Below are 14581 nucleotides of genomic sequence, written 5' to 3'. Positions count from 1 at the left end.
CGGCTGCGTCGCAGAGGAGCAGGCTCAGCTGTTTCTCCTGCAGCTTGCGTGGAGACGCGCATCCCTCAATTGATTGTGTGTGAAATCGTGTTAGCGCTCTGAGTTCATCAGACACGGGGCTAATTAGGACGGGGGAAAAATTGTTGCCACTTTGTAGCAAAAACAGGAGCAAGCTGTTGAAGATATTTCCAGAAAATAATGTGGCAGCAGGAAAATTGGTGACTTTAACATGCTTGGTGTTTACTGTATCCAACAATTTCAGTTTAATTTGTCATTTGACGGTGTTCAAACAGTTTACCAGACTAGCATGGTGAAAAAAAACAAAATATCCTTCAGGGCCGATGTTTTCTGTGTGCACACACAAACAGACATTCTCTGGCTTCATATTTGTGTAAGAGATAAAAAATTTGCATGTTTGTAAATTTCTTGTTTGCGTGCAGGCTCCTCTGATTATCTCTATCCTTGTCCTGTGGTGCCCTGTGAAGGACTTCATGGGAAAATAAATCTGATTTGACTTGATTGAACTTGACTATTCTGTTCTTGTTTTCCCTGTCAGGCACAGCCTCTTATTTATGTGTCCTTTCCAATGGGACCTGGCACCCCAAGGGCCCTGATCTCAGCAACTGCACCTCCCACTGGGTCAACCAAGTAGCCCAAAAGGTTTGTACGAGCTCTGCCTCACTGTTTTCCCTCTAAGTGGAATGTGCAATGTGCTTCTTGAGGACATGGAGGGGGGTACGCAAAATAAGGGAAACATGTCCTTGCACTGTAAAGGACGTCTACGCTGATGTATCTCAATCAAAGTTGCACATACAGTATGGCAGCAAAACTGGGTCTGATTAGCTTAAATCCTGCATTTCTGGGCCATAAAAGAGGTCTAGAAATGAGCAGTTTGATATGTGTGTTTTTTGACTGCAAAGCCTTTATGTTGAAGAAAATTATGATTCAGAAAACTGCGAGTTTGAGCTTAAAGCACGGGCAAAGATGTGACTGGCATAAATTCTGTATAATAGTATGTAAGTTATCCACATTTAAACCTTTTTACATGAAACAATATTTTCTCTCCTCTCTGCATAATGTGAGCCAGAGATGTAACAGCAGTTGTAGCACGCAGCTCTCAGTCTATCTGTTTTTTTAAACTCACCGCACGGTAGAAAAAAAAAAAAAAAAAAACTGCCACCATGGCAACTTCTCCTACGTGAAGAAAACATTAAACCCCCTCTTCACAACTGGTATTTCAAGGACTCATTCAAGTGTGATTTGATGTCAGAACCGTAGCTGTAAAGAACACTCCAAGTCTGTCTGCTTGCATTCTTGTGAACATTATTCATTTGTCCCCCCCCCCCGCCGCAGATCCGCAGCGGTGAAAACGCAGCTAACTTGGCCAACGAGTTAGCCAAGCACACCAAAGGCCCCATCTTCGCCGGTGACGTCAGCTCCTCGGTGCGCCTGATGGAGCAGCTGGTGGACATCCTGGATGCTCAGCTGCAGGAGCTCAGGCCCAGCGAGAAGGATTCTGCAGGGAGGAGCTTCAACAAGGTAACCACCTCCACCAGAAATATGCCTCCTTTGTGTTTGCACTATACCAAGGTAAATACTGAAACAGTTTTCCAAACAAAACGCCCTTTACTGACAAGTTTATACTGTTGAATGAGAAATACAGAGGGGAATAAAGGGTTCCCCAAAATAATGCAGTGATATGTAAAGCAGCTGTTATTGTTTGACACACTTTGTTTGCACTCTTTCTTTTTAACTTCAGGAAAGCTGTGAGACAGAAAAAACTGTTTTTGCTATTTTAGACTCAGTCTGGCAGTAATTGTAGTAGTGGCCATAATGTGATATTCCTATGAGGTGTCAGAAGGCTTTGAGAGGAAGATACAGCATGCTATGAATGTGATTTCAAGCCCCCTTTACTCCTCGACCTCCAGGAAAGCAGAACAGCGCCACATGAGGCTGTCGGGGAGTGGCTGTATCAGTCATTCAGTAGTTAGTTTGTGCATCGACCTCACAGTCAGTCAGGGCCTTGTTTCTACACAGCTCATGAATTTGTGCAAATTACGTGTCTCTATTTTTTATCTGTTCTTTTTCTTTTCTAATTAAAAAAAGCTTCAAAAACGAGAAAGGACATGCAGGGCATACATGAAGGTATTGGAGCAAAGACTCTGCCCACTCTGCTTGCTGCCGTCCCTCCCCTCCTCTATCCTTGTGCAACTGTATCTGCCCCGGCCCCAAGTTCAGCAGCATGTACCCTCTGTACCGTCGTGTACTCCCCTTCTCCCTGTGCTTCCTGCTTTTTTTGAGTAATTGCCTTACACAGAGACACAATCACACCCAAAGTGCTTTTTCTAAGTCAAAGAGAAGTCATCTCCAATTACTGAGGCGGCTTCTTTACATGGATGTGTCTCTGTGCGCTCCCCACCTCTTCTATGCGTTGGCAGCAATGGTGTTTTTTGTTTTTCATTCTGTTTTTTTTTTTTTTTTTTCCCTATTGTGTGTTTTAAGTGTTTACTCAAGATTGCACGCCTGTATGCGTAACACCATGATTCAAACAACCATCCTGTTCTTAACACTCCTCTCAATATTCATTTGCTGAAGGATTTACTGCTTTGTTACAATCTTTTGCCTTTATACGAGAGTCCTTCAATATGAAACAGTCCTGAATATTGTATCAAACACGGACCACTTGTATTTTATCTTTTATTATAACAAGGACCCTTACCTGACCTTTCATCACGTGTTAAATAACAACTGTGTTTCACAAGGACATAGGTTTTAGGTCGTAGAAGTCATTTGTTTCATAAATTAAAGGTGCAAATCGTCAGGTCTATCTGGTTAATAGGGTCAGACAGGTCAAACCATTTTTTCCCCCTTTTTCCTCGAACGCTATCCGGTCGAGTTCATACCTTAAAGTATTTTGGCCATATATATCCCTCAACCATTAGGGAGAACAGTGTCCTCAACCTGCCACCAAAGTCACCCCCCTCAATCCAGATCTCTCCTTCGGGAGGGTATTAAAATGGATCGAGCTAATTAGCCAGTCAGCGGCTGTGAGCTCGTAAAAAGAAAGGAGGGAAAAAGGGAAAAAACACATGCGTGTAGTCACAGCACGCCCTCAAAAATGTGACGTCATCACTTTGTTTTGTTAAGTCACAACATTTAGATTTGAAGTCAGAGGCAGCGACTGCGGTAAGGTCGCGTCGATGTAAATGACAGCGCCTATTTGACTAATGACAGCGTGACAGGATCTGTGACAGAGATCGTTGAGTCAGCAGTATCTGACATCTGCCATACTTGATGCAACATCACTATAGCTATAGCCCCCCCCCCAACACACTTTCCACCAGCCGTCGGCGGCATTGATTACCTGATTAGACGCATTGATTTGATTATTTCCTGAAGAAAACCCAGAGTCGCCCGTCTCCTCTACGCCCAATTTATACGCCGTCTCCCCTGAGCTGTTCAGGTGGCAGACATTGCGAGGATGGAAACATGTTACACTTCATTTAAACAATTTGACATATCATATTTTGTTTCGTTTTGTTCTGCACACATTTCCTTGTCCCTTTTTTTTTTTCAGTTTTTCGGAGGGTGACTTATTAATCACCTCAGTAAAGTATTTGCACTTGAGTTCAAATTAAAGTTGAAGGAAAAGAAAGTTTCTTCATGACGGACGTCCAACTTTGCAATTACGGAATTTTAATTGAGGACGGCTTTCTGACTTTCATCAGGCCATCTCTTAATATCCTGCTACTGGACAGACCTGATAGGCTCAATACACTGTGACCCTCAGTGTCTGCCCTGATGCAACGTCCTTGAAAGAGAAACTGAATCCGCACCATCCCCAATGACGCTCCTGCTCTTCCCTCCCTCTGCAGTTTCTCCTTCATGATCAATACAATCGCAGAAATTATGATTTCCTTATACATTAACTACCTGTAATTAAGTTATCATGTCACATATACCATCAAAAAAACAATATCCTTTAAGCTTCTTTTTTTCTCATCATGTTCATTTTAATCCCAGCAGATGTGATGCTTCAGCATTTTGTCCATTTCACTTCATCGTTTGCATGCCATCGCTATATGCCTCCAAACAAACTTATTTTGCAGAGTAACGCGAGTGTCTGTTTCTGTTTTTTGTGCGTATTTGTCTTGTTGGACACAGGCCATTGTGGACACGGTAGATAACCTTCTGCGACCGGAGGCCTTGAAGTCCTGGCGGGACATGAACAGCACGGAGCAGACGCACGCAGCCACCATGTTACTGGATACCTTGGAGGAAGGGGCCTTCGTCCTTGCCGATAACCTCATGGAACCTGCCATTGTCAAAGTTCCAGCAGACAATATAAGTAAGTAAAACCAGAGTTTGTGGTAAGCAAATGACGAGCGCTTTCAATTGATGCAAGCTCGGTTAATTTCATTACTTCCAATTCATTGAGAGAGTAACCCTTGTGATAGGGAAACAAGGCCGCCACATAAGAAAAGGACTTTGTTTTCATAATAAGCATTTAAACCTCGAGGGAAGGGAAAAAAACAGAGCATATTGCGTTTAACGAGTCGCTTACTGACAAAGTGATGAATATCAGACAATTAAAGAGACTGGATTCTCTGATTGCGCACGCTTAGTTTATAAATGTGTGCGTCTAGACCTTGTAACTCTATACATTAATGTGAACATTAGCCTGCTGCGGAGTCAGAAAACGAACACTGTTTATCCACAGCCTCCTTCTCTCATTTTCTTCTGCTGTAAAAGGACGGCTTCTTCTTAGTCGGCAGTGTTGTTTTATTCATTATAGTAAGAGCCTCGCTGCGCCGAGATGATCACCGTGTGATTGACGTTTTTATTGTGAGGCTCACTGTCACAAAGATTTAGCATTTGAGTTGTAGATGTGTCCTTTGGTCCATGCCAACGTTTCAGTTTCTGTTGAAATGTCAGGAACAAAGCTGTCGCATCAGTATTCTCCACCGTTCCGTTTTTATGCCCTCAGGTCAAAGTCAAACAGTCTGAAATGACCAATATCTCATTCTCTTGTCCCTTTAATCTCTCTTGTCTAACCTGTCCACTGCCATTTCTGCACTTTGCAGTCCTGGATGTGTATGTACTCAGCACTGATGGCCAGGTCCAGGATTTTAAATTCCCACAATCCAGCAGGGATGGCATCTCAATCCAGCTTTCGGCGAACACCGTCAAGCTCAACAGTCGGAACGGTAAGCTGTCCCACAGAGTGTCTGCAGGTGCAGAGAAAGTCTTGAATTCAATGCAATATTTGGCCTAAAAAGTCATTGAATAATCAGAGGTGAGGTTTTAATCGGCTCAGACATGTTATCAAATTTCATTTTGGCTTTTTTTTTTTAATGAGTCAAGCTCTTCTGCGTTGGAAGTCCACATTTCTGTACATTTTTGTCTGATGCTTCTAGACACCCTGTCGTAAACCAACCAAAGGCAAAGAAAAAAGAGAAACTTTGTTGACATATTTTTTACTCTTAAAACAATGTGTGAGAAACTGGAAAATGTAACCAAGTGTGCTTGACTTTTGCTCCCTGTCTTGTTTCTTTTCAAAAGCAAAGAGTCTGAGCCTTTTGATTTTGGCTGTAAAATGAGAGGTCACTTCTTTCTTTCTCTGAGTCTTGTAGATCCTTTGTTGCATATTTTAAATTGAATAACATCAAAATAAGTTTGAGCCTTTAAATATGTATAGTCTTCATTTCTTCAACTTTTGTCACCACAGTTCTTTTCTAATTCATACATTTCCGACATATTTCCGGAAACTTTTTTTCTCATCCTTCGCCATCTGTCTGCTTCTCTCGCTCTACAGGAGTCGCCAAGCTGGTTTTTGTGCTCTACAAAAACCTGAGTCAGTTCCTCAGTGCCGAAAACGCCACCATCAAGATGGCCAACGAGGCTTACGGCCGCAACGTGTCAGTGGTCGTCAACTCTGACATCATCGCCGCCTCAATCAACAAAGAATCCAGCCGTGTATTCATTAATGACCCGGTGATTTTTACCCTGAAGCACATTAATGTGAGTCTCCCCGCTGGAGTGAATGGAGAGGTCATATTAAAAACACCAGGAGGGAACATCCAGAGTAGACAGAGATCTGCAATTTGAATTGTAAATGTCTGGCTAGGTCAGTCGGCAGTTTATTTAAGTCATTGAACATCAAATTAAAGGAGTCTTTAGAACCTAAGTGAATTCTTAATGAAAACTAATTCTTTAATCAACATTGGGATATAAATGATACCCATTTTCTTTTATAGTGGGGGAAATTAACTCCTAGATTAGCCGTACAATCTAGGATGAAATTACTGGAGCGCCAATTATCTTTCGTCTTTTAAAGTTGTCACTAGAGTTCCCAGAGGGCCACGCGTGACTCCATTCTTTATCAGAGAAATTGTGCAATTCCGAAGACATGCCGTCAAACAATTATGCCTCTCTGTTATTAAGGCCTCATATACCCAACTATGCTTCGGTTGATTTGGCAAGCATGTGCCAAATGAGATACAACATATGAATTGCTTCATAAGAGCTGTGAAGTGAAAAATCCTCATCCATATCAGGGCGGAAAAATACTTTGTATGAGTGGGGGGTAAATGGCCTCTGTGTTCTACATGTACTTCAATTTCAGGCAGTCAATTATTTGGACACTTAACCATATCTCTTGTTATCTGCAGATGGATAACTACTTCAACTCCAATTGCTCCTTCTGGAATTACTCTGAGAGGAGTATGATGGGCTACTGGTCCACCCAGGGCTGCAAACTCCTGGACTCCAATAAGACACACACCACCTGCTCCTGCAACCACCTCACCAACTTTGCCATCCTCATGGCGCACCGCGAAATCTCAGTATGTCACGTCCACTTCTTTGATCGAACTAATCTCAGTGTTTGTTCACAGCAGCTAACCCCTGCCTCGCATGCAATTTCCTTTTCCTTTTTTCGTTAAGTTATTTCAAAGTGCGTACATCTCATTTATCTGAAAAGCATGTTGGATGCTTTCATGTGATAACAACACTTTGGCTAACGTCACGTTGGAGATGTAATTTGCTTGTTGAACCACAGACGACAGAAAATAACAGTTTGAATTCACCAAAAAACTAGCAGTTAGTCCAACTGTTATGTTTGGTTTATCAAATACGCTACCGAAGCAGCACACTGCATGAACATAATGCAGAAAAAGATGCTTGGGGTCCCAGTTCAGTTTACCAAATCAGGGCACTGATGTCTTTTTTTCCAATAAAGTTTATTCCTATCTGGTAATACATTCCAGCCTCCATTACATATCTTTGTCACAAATGATTGGGCTGAAAATGTTTTTGCCGATTTCATATCACTGTGATCCAGTCTATACCCACATCTAACTAACTTTTTTGTCAAACTCACCTTGCAGTATTTCAGACTTATTTTCCATCTCAAAAGCAAACCCAAAACATTCCTGATCTAGGTTTAAATTGCAGTCTTGCAAGACGACAGTATTCACAGCGAGGTTTTGAGAGATGATCTGTGCATGATGTCTTTCTACTGCTTTCTTCATTAGCTGTTTAGTTTTCTAAAACCGTTTAGACACACATTTATTTATTTCATTTTTAATTGTATAGGGACAAGTATGCAGCATTAACTGACGCCACACCCCGGATAGCCTGAGCTAATTTTCCATGCCCGTCCCTAGGGCATTTAAAATACAAGACACAAACTCACACACTCAATAAATAAGCACAAGAAAATATAAATAAGTACAAGAAAGTACAGACAGAAAATAAGCACCAGATCATACATAATGCTCTCATCACCTCAGCAAACTAGAGCAATTTTTTACAAAATGTTAAGACTTAAATTTACATTCTGTAGCACTTTTGGTTGGTGACTTCCTAAGCTGAAGCAATGTCTACCAAACAGTTCGACCAAAAAGTGTTTCTTGCTGCTCAGGTTCTTGAATTTGAAGGCCTGAAGAGGTCAAAGTATCCACTATCCCACCAGAAAAATAAATGAGGGAAAAGTAAAACTAAATTAAGAATAAAAACATAATTCTGTTTCAGAGAAAGATGTTTTTTGTCCCTTTAATTATGTCGTGTCGTGTATTCTCTCCCTTCACAAACATATTATATACATATACTGTATAATATATTATTATATCATTATATATTGTAATTTACCATTTATTTTTAATTCCTTCCAGGGTACCAACATCGTGCACGACCTGCTTCTGACCGTCATCACTCGAGTCGGGATCGTGGTGTCCCTCGTCTGCCTCACCATCAGCATCTTCACCTTCTGCTTCTTCCGAGGCCTCCAGAGCGATCGCAACACCATCCACAAGAACCTGTGCATCAATCTCTTCATCGCAGAGTTAATATTCCTAATTGGTATCGATATGACGAGACCCACGGTAAGCCGGAACGATTGCACCCCATTGATTTGGTTTTGATTCATTCCACTGCTCACTTTATCTGCTCTCACCCCAAAACAAAATAAAAGAGCCCTTCAGACGGAAATGGATGAGACTTAAAGCATTGTTTGTTTCTAACCTTCCCTGCTTGTCCCTGACATGACGTGAGTGGGACAGCACCATTAATATAGATTACTAAGGGGCCATGTCTTCCACTTGACAGGTCTTTTTTCCTCTTTCACTTAAAGCTATGGTTGCCATGGCAGAGCCTGAATCCATACGCTTTTTGTTTTTCTTTCACCTATTTTTTCCCTCCAATCTCTCGGAGACCAAAAAGGTTTTTGAATCAAAGCTTCGAATGCTGAGCTGTATGATTAAATCTCCTAACTCTAACCTTACAATAGGAATGCCATTTAAATTTCTACCACGCTGATGGAAAGTTAAACCTGTGCATAGTCAGAGCCCATGTGGTGAATGAATATTCATTACCTTTTTCCTGCAGTTTCACTGATATGTGTGAAGGGGTGAGGCAGCAGCGGTGAATGTCGTCTTTACAGAGGGTTTTAATAAAAGATGGGGTGTATGATATACAATTTTCAATAAAGAAAGTGCTTTGGAGAGTCCTCTCGCCATGTTTAAATCATTTTTGTGCCACGAGTTAATCTAAAAAAAATCTCCTAATTTTATGGAGACTCTGATCGTATTTATCATTTGATTGTTTGAATCTTAGATTGGATGCGCCATCATCGCCGGGATCCTCCACTTCTTCTTCCTGGCTTCCTTCTCCTGGATGTGTCTTGAGGGGGTCCAGCTGTACCTCATGCTCGTTGAGGTCTTCGAGAGCGAATACTCCCGGAAAAAGTACTACTACGTCTCCGGTTACCTCTTCCCCGCCATCGTGGTCGGCGTCTCCGCAGCTATCGACTACAAGAGCTACGGGACCGAGAAAGCGTGAGTGCAGCTTCCTGAACAAATCCTAGGAAATGCAGAGCAGACATGCTGGATGCTAGACTGTACGGGCCTGCCCGCTGTGTCTGTACGTGGCAGCTTTTTGAAAAGAAATCTACTCATCATTTCTGCCAGCGCCTTACGTGCCTCTCTGGAGACTCAACCAAAAACATTTGAGCTCCTTTTTGCCAGCAGTGGACAGCTGTTCAATTTTTTATGTCATTTGAAAGTGGCTGACAGCCTCAACACTGTGGTTTCAGGGGGGGCCGCAGCTACATTAAAGCCTTTCTGCTTAAAGACCCTCCTGTGACCTCTTGTTTGTAAATGCTCTCTTAAAGAGGAGAGCACTGTGTAGAAAAAGCCTTTTACGTAGATTAATGGCCATATATCAGCTAAAACCCGGCTATCAGGAGGGGCTACACGGGGTCTTCCCTCTGTTTTGTGCGAGTGCATTAATGTTCAACCTGCCAAAGGAGCGTTTGAAAGCACTCCAAGTTAAATATTGACGGGAAATTACACAATGTCATCAGCTCAAGTAACCAAAAATTAATGTCTTTCCATTAATATTTGGCAGCAGGAGCATGAAGACGAGACTGAGTGTGTGCGTTTCTTTGTCCTAGGTGCTGGCTAAGTGTGGACAATCACTTCATATGGAGTTTTATAGGACCTGTCACCTTTATCATCATGGTAAGCTGTTTTATTTTTCTTTGAATACCGAGATTGACAGAGTGAGGAAGGGACTGAGAGGCTCAGATGAAAGAGATGAAGGAGAGCGATAGAGGAAGTGAGATAGTTGAACTGAAGGGGAAAGTCAGACAGATTTTTGCTCTTCAGCCTCCGCCGTGATGACAGGTTAATTTTGCACCAAAGACAATTTTTCGAGGCTTCCAACAATCCTCCCTGCCTCTCACCACCTGACAAGGATCGGGATTTTGATAGTTTTCCTCTAACCTCGCATTTCGCGTCACCTAATGGCCCTTCAAGTTTTTTATGATAAAGGAACAAAAGCAGATTAAAAAATGGCCTTGAGGTGTGCATTTTGCAGCACATACTGTAAAGTGTTAAGGCTCCTTTTTTCCTCCTCTGCATCCGCCTCCTTGCCTGCGTGTATGTCTGCCTTTAGTAAATAGCAGATGACAGTGCAGGGGAGAAGACGAAAAGCAAAGGCACCTCTCTGTTTGGTCAAGGACCGTCAGGGTGAAGGACATATAGCATATCATGATGACATATGTCCCATTGAGGCACGCAATTATTTACTGGTCATGACATTATTATCTCCCGCTCCATCAGAGAGGCTCAGAAGAATGAGACCTCAGGGAGTCTTGCCTCCCTGCGCAAAAAAAAGGAAGAAAAAAAAAAACAGAAAGAAATAGCAGGTGGTATTCCTTAGATATTTCCTCTCAGCCCAACACGCCGTGTATTGCTTTGCCCCCATGCACACCCAGGGATGAGGAAGCTCTGCAAACTTGTCTTGCTGCTGTGCAGGGAGGACGGGTGGTATTTGTTCAGCACTGTGTTCATTATCTAGCATAATGGTCAGTACTGTATCTACAGATGCAGTGACCTCTGTTGAACATCAAACTGACACTGAAAATATACTGGAGAGAGGGGGCACCCGTGTCAAATTCCAGCGAGTCTCTGCACACCATCGGCAGACCGCTAGGAGCTTTCAAAGTAAAGATATAGTACAGCTCTTTGTCTGTGTGGTAACAGAATAAATAAAAGACGAATGCGCTCGCTGGACTGCATTTCACAGTTTTCACAAAGAGAGACACTGCCACTCCATGTAGCATTTAAAAATGGAGGAGGAAGTGCACAGAAAACCTGTGTCGGATTGAAATGTCTCTCAGTTAACGGTAAAATGCCTGCGTCTTCTTGCGTCTCATTGATTTTATTTATTTGTTTGGTTTTTTTTTGCTCAGCACTCACCATGCATGTGGGAGCTTATAATTGAGGAAAAACTAACACGGTATGAAATAAAAAACATACATTTCTCCATGTCTCAGCAAATGCTCCGTCAGCCACACAGGAATACGTTTCCTCTCCCTAAATTGGGCCCTCATTGTTTTCCAATCGCGTGTTGCTTCTATTATGATTTGCATGAAAAATGCGTTCTGCAGTGGAAATGATGATCGGGATCCCGGTGGTGATGACCGGAGAGATAGAATCATGACCCTGTGAGGAGCTAATGTATTGTAGCAGAGCTAATGTGTGACAGGAATGAGGTTTCGCAGCGCTGTGCTCAGGCATGGCACACTGCTCCTCTGATTCTGTGCAACAATTGACTCAAAAAGACAAAGTACTGTGGAAAGGGGTGTCTCGGGGGAGCGTGCAAGAGCAAGGTTTGTCTACACCATCCGTGACCCTGGTTTCTCTACAAATTGGCTTTGTCCTTGTCAATGAGGGGGAGAGAAAGGAGGAGAAAAGGCACATGAGCAAGAAAAAAGGAGAAGCAAACAGTGCTGCTTTTGGCTCATGTCCGGATCCCCACCCGCCACCCAAACCATGTTTATGCCAAGAAGCATTGGTTTTAACCTAGGGTGGTCGTGTTTTTTTCTCATCCTTTTGTCTCCTCACCCTCTTTTCTCGCTTTCCCTGTTTTTTTAATTTTCACTCCTGGCTGACACAGGTCCTAAATACTGACTGAAAACAAGAGCTAGTGGGAGGCATTTAGGTCCATGTTCCTAGGCAGAGGTTGCCCTGTCTCTGGGCACAGGGGGGTATTAGCTCCATGAAAGGGGAACATGGAAGTAATGAGTGGGGGGGGGGGCCATTAGTATGCTTGAGATAGCTTCAACACGAGGCCTCTTGGATCATGACACGTCGCAAGCAGTTCTTATCATCTGGACAGCTCCATCTGCACCTTTAATATTTTATCCCCGGCAGTTCATTCGGAGTTCAGTGTGTACACACACAGTCCACTTCAGAAAAAAGCTTTCTCCCCGGTCCCAGTGTGGCGAGGTGCTTCTGCATGGCTTGCAGTGATGATTCAGAGACAGGGAGACAAGAGTGAAGGATAGAGGCGAGGCAGCTCGGCTCTAGCAAAAGGGGAGATCCCCCCCAAGGAAGGGCTGCATGTCGGTGGGGGTGGGAACATGTGCCGTGCTGCTAGGTTACTTTAAAGTACTGCGTCCCTCAACTCTGTCTCATTGGATCCATGTCACCACTCCGGGCTGTGTGAAAGGGTTTTTGTTTTTTTGTGGGTTTTTTTTCGAAAAAAACAAAACAAAAAAAGAACGTCCTGTCCCCTCCCCCCGCCTCACCCACCGTCTGACTCATGCAGGCGGCTGATAGAAATAATGGCTGATAGCTGCGAAACAAAACACAGCTTCAGCGCCGTCTCTGATATAAAAGCAGGTTCGCGATTCAGGATTTTTTTCCCCCCAGTCGTCCCTCTCTTTTACTGCCTGGGTTATTGTGAGCAGCTCCATGAGTTGATTGCATGTGGAGGAGTGATGTATTGATCACAGGCAGTCTTTTGATAGCAGTGTGCACCAGAAACATGGAGAATTTCTGTTCAGGAGTGAACGGCCGTGGTCTGAGTCCGACTCACAAAGGTCATTCATTCATTTCACACTGGCAACGCGTCTGCCTTTTTGTCTTGCCTATGTTTTGGCATTCTAAAGGTAACATGTTAACACTGAGATGCATTGTTCATAAGGCTCACCTTGAGAAAAGCTTTTGTCGTTGCCGATGTTTTCTTTGTTGCTCCCACGCCAGCGATGCAGTAGCTCACATGTATTTGCTATCTTTTTGCATTTCTCTAAAGCCTTGATATGCACTATTGGAGACACACATTTAAATTTTTCCTTTCTTAGATATTCCTTGACATTATTTATACATGTCGGGCTTGCAGTACAAACACAGTCTGGTTCCTCTGCCGTGTGAGTGCATGTGCAGTACACGCTGTGTCAGAGACTAGTTTGCCCCAGAATAAATGTTTTTTGAAGTAAATTATTTGAAGCGGCTCCTTGCTGGCCCATCCAGCCTGTGTGTCTCTAAATCACGGTATTGATTTTTAAGGTAGCGAGTGAATGCGCTCTGAAACACAGCACATAGTATCCTTGTCTCAACCTGATATGTGCCACTGGCTCCCTCAGGAGTTAATACATTAAAACAAGCAAGCAAACGCCACCTCCCTCTCCCTCCTTTCTCTGCATCCGTAGACGCTAGAATCGAACAAAAACATACCATGTTCCCTCAAGCCTTTTGGAGCTGGTTGTAACTTATAATATTTCACTATGTGCATAAAATGATATGCAGTTGTTTTGTACAACAAGAGGGTCTCTTATTTCTCCTGCTACTTCTCATTCCCTTCTGCCAGACGGCTGCTGTGTGGCTGTTTCTTTCCTTTCCTTTTTTTTTTTCTAACTGTGATGGATTTTAATGCATTTCCATGCTCTTATTGATATAGAATGACACTAAATTTGGCGCCAGTCGGCCCGTCTGAGCCCAGGCTGGAACGATAGATGTTTATTGGATTAGTCTGTGGACATGCAGAGAACTGAAGGCTCTCCTCTTTTAATACTTATAGACAAATTAACAGTTTTTTTTCTCTCTCTCTCTCCGTCTGCTGTATCTTGAGTCATACATCTTCATGTATTAACACTGCCATTACTCTGTTTTGACAGCTCAATCTCATCTTCCTGGTCATCACAATGTACAAAATGGTGAAGCACTCCACCACCCTGAAACCAGACTCTAGCCGACTGGAGAATATAAAGTAAGTAAAGGGTCGTAATGCTGAACCCGTGCATTCTCCTGCTTATCAGCAATATAACACTGGTGCTATTCTGCCACTACCCCCAGGAAAACTAAAGCTCTTTTACTCTTGAGGTAATGATTTTTTTTTTTTTTTTTCTAAATAATGTTTCATGGGAAAATGCCTTACCTCCCCCACCTCCAAGCCCAATTTCAGGCCTGGACCAGCAAGTGACACCAGACTATAAGATTCCAGATCAGATGAAACATCCTCATTATTCTGACTCGCTCACACAGTTTTTCACCGAGACATTTTTGCATGACTTGGCTGTCATGATGACTGTGCAGACTTTGTGAGTCGACTTTTTCGTCCCTTTTTGCTCCAAGCCACCGGCCGCAGAATTGCGCTGGCATGACACACATCACTCACAGGCTGCGACTTAACTATGCACTGTTAGCTCTGCCTGGGTGGGGTACAGTGTAACAGCTACCATGTGTGTTTCCCGCTGGAACATGTCAAACCTTTTTTTTTTTTTTTATAGATCCCA

General features: G+C 43.0%; 1 protein-coding gene across 8 annotated transcripts in view; it reads left to right on the top strand.

The window, feature by feature from the left end:
- The window catches only part of adgrl2a (adhesion G protein-coupled receptor L2a), a 212027-nt gene that overhangs the window by 186261 nt on the left and 11185 nt on the right, over positions 1–14581 (top strand). For 5 of the 8 annotated variants that reach the window (XM_084355336.1, XM_084355333.1, XM_084355330.1 and 2 more), the window contains 11 exons: positions 557–660; positions 1354–1539; positions 2107–2145; positions 4165–4348; positions 5085–5207; positions 5816–6021; positions 6672–6845; positions 8175–8384; positions 9115–9335; positions 9953–10019; positions 13964–14055. In XM_084355336.1, the coding sequence (XP_084211462.1) occupies positions 557–660; positions 1354–1539; positions 2107–2145; positions 4165–4348; positions 5085–5207; positions 5816–6021; positions 6672–6845; positions 8175–8384; positions 9115–9335; positions 9953–10019; positions 13964–14055 (1606 nt within the window). The remainder of the gene's footprint in view (positions 1–556; positions 661–1353; positions 1540–2106; positions 2146–4164; positions 4349–5084; positions 5208–5815; positions 6022–6671; positions 6846–8174; positions 8385–9114; positions 9336–9952; positions 10020–13963; positions 14056–14581) is intronic. The other 3 variants (XM_084355337.1, XM_084355335.1, XM_084355334.1) reach the window with 1 other exon arrangement.

This window comes from Pagrus pagrus (genome assembly GCF_965226575.1).
Source record: "Pagrus pagrus genome assembly, chromosome: 6".
NCBI lineage: Eukaryota > Metazoa > Chordata > Actinopteri > Spariformes > Sparidae > Pagrus > Pagrus pagrus.
This window is presented reverse-complemented; position numbering and strand designations above follow the sequence as displayed.